The sequence below is a fragment of the Pogona vitticeps genome, chromosome 4 (assembly GCF_051106095.1).
Source record: "Pogona vitticeps strain Pit_001003342236 chromosome 4, PviZW2.1, whole genome shotgun sequence".
NCBI classification, from domain to species: domain Eukaryota; kingdom Metazoa; phylum Chordata; class Lepidosauria; order Squamata; family Agamidae; genus Pogona; species Pogona vitticeps.
This window is the reverse complement of record NC_135786.1, coordinates 165,245,363-165,255,135: the sequence shown is the minus strand read 5'-3', so window position 1 is coordinate 165,255,135 and position 9,773 is coordinate 165,245,363. Positions and strand designations below refer to the sequence as shown.

The 9,773-nt window shown below is 39.6% G+C and overlaps 1 protein-coding gene across 1 annotated transcript in view; it reads right to left on the bottom strand.

The window, feature by feature from the left end:
• Nucleotides 1-5,996: 5,996 nt before the first annotated feature.
• The window catches only part of RNF144B (ring finger protein 144B), a 116,885-nt gene continuing 113,108 nt past the window's right edge, over nt 5,997-9,773 (bottom strand). The window contains 1 exon segment of the mRNA XM_078393498.1: nt 5,997-9,772. Coding sequence (XP_078249624.1) covers nt 9,752-9,772 — 21 coding nt within the window. The 3' untranslated portion in view covers nt 5,997-9,751.

Sequence of the window (9,773 nt, the reverse complement as noted above, 5' to 3'; positions counted from 1 at the left end):
CTCTCCAGGATGTCTGGCTCAAGGTCAGCAACCACACTATCCAGGTTGTCCAGGATATCCAAATCTTTCTGGTATAATTCCTCTGTGTATTCTTGCCACCTCTTCTTTATGTCTTCTGCTTCTGTTAGGTCCCTCCCATTTTTGTCTTTTATCATGTCCATCTTTGCACAAAAGGTTCCTTTAATATCTCCAATTTTCTTGAACAGATCTCTGGTTTTCCCCTTTCTATTATTTTCCTCTATTTCTTTGCACTGTTCATTTAAGAAGGCCCTCTTGTCTCTCTTTGCTATTCTTTGGAAGTCTGTGTTCAATTTTATGTAACTTTCCCTACCTCCCTTGCATTTTGTTTCCCTTCCCTTCTCTGCTATTTGTAAGGCCTCGTTGGATAGCCACTTTGCTTTCTTGCATTTCCTTTTCTTTGGGATGGTTTTTATTGCTGCCTCCTGTATAATGTTACAAGCCTCCATCCGTAGTTCTTCTGTGATGGTGCCTGAAGATTGTTTGGTTTATGAACTTCAACAGGAGATGGAAGAACTTTGGCTGAGATGTATCCAATTGATTAGATCCTGCATATGTGTAAGGAATTCTTCCAACAGGTGGTGCAAATCCTTACATATTCCACAATGCGATCAGAAGATACAGATCTGCAGAATGTGGTATACGTAGTTCTGTCTTTCAGCTGAGTGTCATCCAACTTGTTCATGATCACAATAGTCCCTCCTCTGCCATCCTCTTCCATAATGATCTGAGGATGATTTCTAAAGTTGTGGGTGCCACAATGCTTGCAACTGGAGCATTGTGATCAGTAATATTATGTTTGCTAATTTCCTCAACTGGGGCTCAGTGACAGAAAGACCTCATATTTAAAAAATAACAATGAAGTGATTGGGTCATCTAGAGAAGTCCATATATAATTATAGTTGTAGGATGCCTGTTGCATTGGGAATTTGATAATTATATGCTGTGTTCCAGGCCATGAATACTTTTTGAAGTGCAGACTATAGAAGTCCTCCAAGTCACTACAGAATTGTACCTTGTGTGTGAATTTGTTGGAAGCAGAAACATTCAGCTATAAAACAAGACATCTCACTTCTGCCTTCAGCTGAAACAAACACTCTCTGGTAAACAGACACCATTGTTTTGACCTTAAAGGGGCACTGTCTCATGTAACTGAATTCACCCTTACTGGAATGTGAATAAACTGAAATTTAGTACAGACAAGACAGAGGTGATCCTGGTCAGTCAAAAGGTGAATCAAGTAATTGGAATGCAGCCTGTGCTGAATGGAGTTGCACTCCCTCTGAAAACATAGGTGTGTAGCCTGGGGGCACTCCTGGATTCGCCTCTGAGCCTGGATGCCCAGGCTCAGAGGCCCTTTTGTACAATAAAAACTAGTGTGCCAGCTGTGCCTCTTCCTGGAAAGGTCTGATTTGGCCATGGTGCCACAAGCCTTAGTTACATTCTGGCTGGATTACTGTAACAAATTCTACGCGGGGCTGCCTATGTAAGGTGTCAGGAAACTTAAGTGTGTCGAAAATGCAGCAGCCAGATTGCTAACTGGGGCTGGACACAAGGATCTCTCTCTCTCTCTCTCTCTCTCTCTCTCTCTCTCTCTCTCTCTCTCACACACACACACACACACACACACACACACACACACACACACACACACACACACACACACACACGCACGCACACACACACACACAGAGTTACAGCAGCTCCACTGGCTACATGTCTGTTTCTGGACAGAATTCAAAGTGATGGTTCTAACCTACAAAGCCCTATATGGCTTGGGCTCAAGCTATTTTAAGGACCACTTCTCCCTTTATGAGCCTGCTCAACTGTTAAGATCATCAGGAGAGGCCTTTCTCTCAGTCCCCCACCTTCACAGGTGTACTTGGTAGGGACATAGGACAGGGCCTTCTCTGTTGCTGCTCCCACACTTTGGAACTCTGTCCTACAGGAGACCAGGTTGGGTCCATCTTTGCCGTCCTTCCACAAGCAGGCAAAGACCTTTCTCTTCAGGCAGTCTTTCTCTGAATCAATGGGTTCCAAGTGTGGTTTCTAATATGGGCTGTTCTACCTTATGGAATTGAATGTGTTTTGGTGTTGCCTATGTGTTGTTGTTGTTGTTGTATTTATTGATCCCTTTAGTATTGCATACTCATGGTTACTAACAAATACTGTCTTTTAATTGGTTTACATCACCTTGGATCCTTTTAAAGAAGAAAGATGAGTTACAAATAGTTTAAATAAGATAAATAAAATGTTTTATGCTACCCAGCCCTTTGAAAGTTTATGGCCAGTGTAAATAATACTGTTGTCATTTTCTGTGTCACATTTCATTCTGCCCCACATTCGTAACCGGAACAAATGTACATATTAATCTGTAGCTTAAATATTGTGTCCTATGCATCATAAGAAGTAGGCTAAGCCCATAAACACTTACGCAAGATAAAACTTGTTAGTCCAGCAGGTGCCCCAAGACTCCTTGTTGTTTTTGTCTATACATACATGAATGCGTTTACTAACAGAATCATACTGAACAAGATAATATGAAGCAACACTTTGTTTCAATGACCTACTTTTCATGGTGAATTGGCATCCTTTGGAGAACCTACTACATGTAGATTTTGACTACTTTGTGCACACTAGAATAAGAATAGAAAATAAAATGACGGAATTCACATTGTTCTACCACTTGGTGGCGTAAAGACTCTATGATTTAGAATCTGGGAATTCCCATGGAAAGTTACCTAAACTGCACATCTTCATGTGCAATTAACAAAATTTGCATTAAGAATCTAGAATTGGCATGTTGTTGTAAACTTGATGGTTCACAAACCTTTATTTTGTTCCTGCTCTATTCCAAAAACCACCAAGGCATATAATGATCTACTAGGATATATGTGTACCTGTTTTATATATATACTTTCCCAACATCAGGATCTTTTCCAGGGAGTCTTCTCTTCTCATGAGATGGCCAAAGTATTAGAGCCTCAGCTTCAGGATCTGTCTTTCCAGTGAGCACCCAGGGTTGATTTGAAACCCAGGGTGCTCACTGGGTATCACAATGGGAAACACACATTGTGTTTTCATATCAACCCAGGGTTTTTATGTGTGTTTTTATATGCAATAATAATGTGTTTGTACTTTGGGAAGCAAGTCACTATATATATCCTGATGTTGGGAAAGTGTGAAGGCAAGAGGAGAAGGGGATGACGGAGGATGAGATGGTTGGACAGTGTCTGCGAAGCTACCAACATAAATTTGACTCAACTCCAGGAGGCAATGGAAGACAGGAGGGCCTGGCGTGCTCTAGTCCATGGGGTCACGAAGAGTTGGACATGACTTAACTAAACAACAACAAATCACTTCCTTAATCTTGACACTAAACTCCTATTGATGCAACCAAGAATTGCATTCACTTTCTTGGCAGCCACATCACACTGCTGACTCCTGTTCAGTTTGTGGTCTACCAAGACTCCTAGATCCCTTTCACAGATACTGTTGTCTAGCCAGGTGTCTTCCATCCTATATCTGCAGTTCATTTTTTCTGCCTAGGTCTACGACCTTACATTTCTTCCTGTTGAAATTCATTTTGTTAGTTTTGGCCCAGGACTCTAACCTGTCAAGATCATTTTGAATTTTAATCCTGTCCTCTGGGGAATTAGCAACCCCTCCCAATTTAGTATCATCTGCAAATTTAATCAGCATACTCTCTATTCCTTCATCCAAGTCATTGAAAAAGATGTGGAATAACACAGGGCCCAGAAATGAACCCTGAGGCATCCACTAGTTACCTCTCTCGAGGATGAAGAGAAGCCATTGGTGAGCACCTTTTGGGTTCAGTCAGTCAACTAATTACAAATCCACCAAACAGTAGCACTGTCTAGCCTACATTTTACTAGGTACCTTGCAAGAATATCAAGGGGAACTTTGTCAAAGGCCTTACTAAAATCAAGACATGCTACATCCACAGCGTTTCCTTCGTCCATCAAGCTTGTAACTCTATCAAAAAAAGAGATCAGATTAGTCTGGCATGACTTGTTTTTGAGAAACCCATGTTGACTTTTAGTGATGACAGCATTGCTTTCTAAGTAATAACAAACTAGAGATTTGGACTCCTGTCCTCTGAGGATGCTGGCCACAGAGACTGGCAAAATGTTAGAAAGAAAATCTTTAAGAACATGGCCAAAAAGCCCAGAAAACCCACAACAACCACAATAGCAAACTGTCTGTTTAATGATCTGCACTAGAATTTTTTCCAGAATTGAAGTAAGGCTGACTGGGCAATAATTATTTTGGTCTTCTTTTTTTTCTCTTTTTGAAGATAGGGACATTTGCCGTCCTCCAGTCTGTGGGGACTTTTCCTGTTCTCCAAGAAGTCTCAAATATTGCCAATGGTTCTGAAATTACTTCTGCCAGTTCTTTTAATATCCTTGGATGTCATTCGTCTGGGCCTGGAGACTTGAATTCGTTCAGAGTAGCCAGGTATTCCTGTACTACTTCTCTACCTATTCTGTGCGGCATTTCCCCCACTACATCACCTGCTCTTCGCCCCTCAGGTTGAGCACTATTTTCCTTTTTGGAGAAAACTGAGGCAAAGAAGGTTTTGAGAAGTTCAGCCTTTTCCTTGTTCTCTGTTAGTAGTTGGCCATCTTCTCCACACAGAGACCCTGTCATTTCCTTGTTTTTCCTTTTGCTGTAGGCATAACTTTAAAAAGCCCTTTTTATTGTTTTTAATCTGTCTGACAAGCCTGAGTTCATTCTGCACTTTTTCTTTTTTTACCTTCCCCCTAAATATACTGGCTATTGGCTTGTATTCCTCCTTGGTGTTTTCCCCATTTTTCCATTTCTTGTACATTTTTTTAAACACTTAGTTCAGTTGAAAGTTCTTTAGTCAACCATTCTGGTTTCTTTAGACATCTCCCATTTTTCCTTATTATTGGAACAGTTTAAGAATTCAAAATCTGTCCATGTAAATTACAATCATTACTTCCAGTCTTGCATCCATTCACAAACCAAAACATGCATCTTTTGGATTCTTTGGATGCATTTTCTCTTTCTCGGTGATTATGTGTAAACTGCCAATGTATCAGCAGGCAGCAGATCACTAGAGATGCAAAACATCCAGCTGAGACTAGAAGAAAATCAAGACTGGACATGCCTTGAAAAATGTGGATGGCAAAAAGCAAAAAACATGTGCTGGTTTGACACTAAGAGAGAGGAATGAAGTATATCACTGAGCATCAAGTCCACAGACTCTGTGTTGATATTTTTCCTGGACCAACATGCTGATATAGCTAGCATATTCAGTGTTGAACTAAGATCAGAGATGTTAGAGTGTGATGTTCAACCAGAAGCGTCATTAATAATCCAAGAAAAGTGCAGGGTATAGAAAAGTAACTTTATTTTAGTCCAGAAAGGTAACTTTTCCAAGCATGGGGCAAGTCAATTTATAATATACTGACCAAAATCTTCTTAGAATTGTGCTGTGTAAATATGTAATAGCACAAGGTAGCTTACCTATACCGCTGTCCATCTGTGCACTCCTGATCCTCTTCAGCTGAGGAAACAGATGCATGCTTAGTCATGTGCCAGACAGCAAGTTAAAATGGAAAAATGGCTGCACAATTACATTTACAGTATGTGTAAGGTTTTCTCAAAAGGATTCTGGTCTTTATCTTTATACTAGCTATAAAAAGTTGTTGCTCATATGAAGGTAACAATGGGATAGGCCCATCTCTGCAAAACTGAGCTCCTACAAAGGTGAAATACAGAATGTGACACATAGGGTTAAATTCACAAAGATTTAAGAAGAACATTTTCTAAGGCAGATTTTCTTCTTACTGCCTTCCCTGTGCTCTTCTCCCTAGGATCCTTAAAATATGACAGATGGCTTCGACTTGTCCTCTGTAAGTAACAAAATTTTCCTAAACATTAGCAATCTGTTTTAAAAGTAGCTTCCTGGAGACAAAACAAAGACAAACTGGTTTTACTAAATTTTTAATTTTGCACATGTTGCATATTATGATGTTAGAAGGAGGAGACAGGCAAAGAGAAAGAAACCACAGAAGCTGCAGTACATTTCCAGTTTTAAAATCTCCGGATCTTGAATAATTAAATAAAACCTATAAAGAGCATTTATAGTTTCTTTATACATGTGTGCATCCTCTTAAACATACATAAAATAGTTTTAATTACATTTACAAAGATCCACTTCCGCGCCATGTTAGGAATGGTAAGGAATGTATATACAAATTAAACCCAGAGGCTGATCAAATATGAATACAAATATCTGCTTTACTATAAAAACCCTTCAAGTCCTACATCAGCCAAATACTGAAGACTTATGTGGGCGATTACTCAATGCCTCAATTTTCTTCTAATTTTCTTCTAATTTCTTTATTTCCTTTTATTTTTATTTTTATTTATTTATTATTTACTTCCAATTTCTTTAAAGAATCCTGTGATACACCTTATTGACCATTCATGTTTCTCCATTTTGATTGTTTAAACAAAACTACTAAAGATTTGGTTTCTAGGCAGAACACAGACACATTCTTAGCAATATGGAGAATGGCATCCTTAAAGAAAGCAGCTTTGGCAGGAAACTAAAAATGGCTTTAATAAAATTAACACAATAATAATAAACTCTTATTGGCAAGAAAGTGTAGGACAACAAAGGCATTGTGTGTCGCCCATCAAGAGATCAACCACCATGCCTTCACTTATTCTGAAATGAGATTTGCTATTCGGAGATCATAGACTTAAATGTAGAGGTGAAAGCTAGGAAGAGTGGTAGGTGATTCAGAGGTACAATGGTTTGGTGATTAATCAGTTTGATGAAGAAGATGCCCCTGAGCATTTTGGGTGGGAGATTTTAAGAACACAGTATTTACCTTGCTTGATGGGCTGTCATACACCAAGATAGCATTCAGGGGAGCAGCATAGAATGAAAGTGCATCACTGGACCAGCTAGAAAGGCCAGCAGCAAAAGTCACAAGAGATGGTCTCCTTGATGCACATACAAACACACGTTCTCTCACACATTTCGGCCTTGAAGAGGTGAAAACTCACAATCTTGCATTATGTAAATGTGAACAGAATTGCTGCAGAATGGCAGATGGTTACAACTATTGATCTATTACTCTTCCCAATACAAAGTCTGAACGTTTTTCCTCAAAGCTATTTCTTTGTATATTTGCAAGTTAGGTCAATTGAAAAATGAATTAGATCCATTTATAAAGACTTATTGAATGGGATCATCGCTTGAGTGTTAGGGAATAATCACACTAGAAACTGAAAATGGTTGACAAAAAGCTTCCAAACCCACCCAAATCCTTCTAGTTCCTGGAACATCCCAACAGTAAAACCGGCCAGGTTGATGGGAATTATAGTCCTAGAGGGTTTGGGAAAGGCAGTGTTGGTCATGCTAGTGAATATGGCATTTGTAGTCTAACACAACCCTGGAGGGCACTACCAGGCTGGAACTACAATTCACATGTTTTTTCAGGGATTCCACAACAATTTAAACCACTTTGTAGGACAGTTGTAATCTTAATAAATCTCACCAGCACATTTTTAAAAAGGAAATATGCAGTAACCTAAGGTATTATAAATCATTTTTTCCCATTTCATGGCTGATTAGAAACATTGGAGGTACAAAGCTTTGTTGCAATCTCTCTTGAAAATTTTAAGCAGGAAAAAAAACCAAGTGCAGAGAGACTAAACTACTCTTCTAATTACTGTTCCTCTGGTCAAACTGACAGCCAGCTGAGGCTTGTTTCTGGTTTTAAAGAACAAAAGGGGGAAATATGCATCAGTCAACCATGGTTTGGACCAAATTTAGGTGCTTAATGAATTGAGGGTATGCGTGTGAGACAGAAGAATGACAAAACATCAACCATTTCATTATGTTCCTTGGCAAGATGATAAACATCCTTCTAAACTAGCTGACCCCAAAATGTCATATTCTTCTTGAATGACCTTATTTAATTGTAATATAGGCAATGAAGATACTGTGTACGATAGTACACAGACAAAAACATATTTGACTTGTGTGTGCACCCCCAGAATATTTATTATATGGCACACGTGGCTTCCCTTGAAGAGTGTTTTTTTATTTATATTAGTGTCTTACATCTAAATTGCTCAGTACAGACCAAAACAAGGGCACAGCAAGAAATTGCTGCAGCCACTAAGTGCACAGAAACCTTAACAGTTCAAGAAAGAGGGTTGCCTTATTTATACACAGTGCCCCATTTTACCATAGAAATTCAGGGAGGAGGAATGGCAGTTTGCATTCCTGGAATACAAAATAATTCTCTTATGCAATCCTGTAGCTAGCAGCTAGACAGATAATGGGTCTCTTTTTCACCCATCATACTATTCTCTTTGCCCAAACCAATAGTTTAGGTTCCTACACCATTCCCTTCACCCAGAATCTAAGTATTAGCCTGCCTTGTGGAGCAATGAACTTATAGCCAGTGCGCCACAAGTTACCCCAAACTGGGCAGCAAAATGCTACTATACTACCTGTGTAGCTACCTGGACTTTACAATAGGTTTGATTCAACTGCTGCGCTTGGGATCTGGAATACAGTAATACCAATACAATGCTGGGTGGGGGGAGGAGGAGGAGGAGGAGGAGGAGGAGAGAGAGAGACATAGAATGTAGTACAAGCCTGATGGTGGAGTAGTCAGCTGTGGAAGTGATGATTCTGTTGTCAGTGGGGGCAATGAATCTGCTCCAGGTTTTAGGCTGACCTTTACAGCAGCTTTCTAAAGCTTTGACCCTTACCCCCAAATAGGGTCAGATATTCTGCAAAGTTTGGACTGAAACATGGGGTGAATTCACCATGTCACTGCCGTAAGAGCCACAAGCTGTAATTGGTCACCAGTGAAAAATAATTCCTTTATCTACTAGACTTGCCACTTCTAGCATCAACATTCATGTTTACAAAACACATGATAATAATTTACTCCCATACCTAATCAATGATGCAAATAGGGTGATCTTATTGGCATATGATGCTGTGTGTCATTGTTTCTGATGTTCCACTAAGGCAGATGCCTTCCAGACCATGTATTAGTCTAGACCGGTTTTGTAGAAAAAGTATAACATTAGCAAAATCCTGTCTTTATTATGTTACATACTTTAATTCTATTATATCTTGCCTTTCAGATACAGGCTTTTTAATGGCAACTTTCCAAAACATCAAGACTTGGTCCATCAAAATGCCCCTGGAGAGCTAACATTTACAGGATCTAAACATTCCTCAAAATAGAACTGGGTTGTTTGTTTGTATCCTTCCATTTAAGTGCAGAACTGTTCCAGGAGAAGCAACGTGAGAGTGCTTTAAAATCAATAGTCATTGAGAATCCAGTTGGAGGAAAAGATGTAGCTTCATCTGCAAGACTGAAACAGAGGTGGGTCATTTGAAGAAACCTTAAAAGTACTTTTCAAGCTCTACTTCCTTCAAAAATGTCCACAACTGAAGCCAGAACAGAAGAGATCTCCATCTTGTTAAGGTAAAGGTAAAGGTTTCCCTAGAACCAGCGTTATGTCTGTAGCCAGGAACTTGCAAACTATTTTGTGTCCTATGAAAAGGTAGGCACTTTTTGTAGATGTTGGCAAAGAAGAGGAGGATTGGTTGGTAAAGCACTGGCACCAGAGGGTCAGCCTTAACATCCGCTCCCTTACAGAGATGACACGGCCATTCACATCCAACAGACTCAAAGTCTTAGGTTGTTGATGGGTCATGG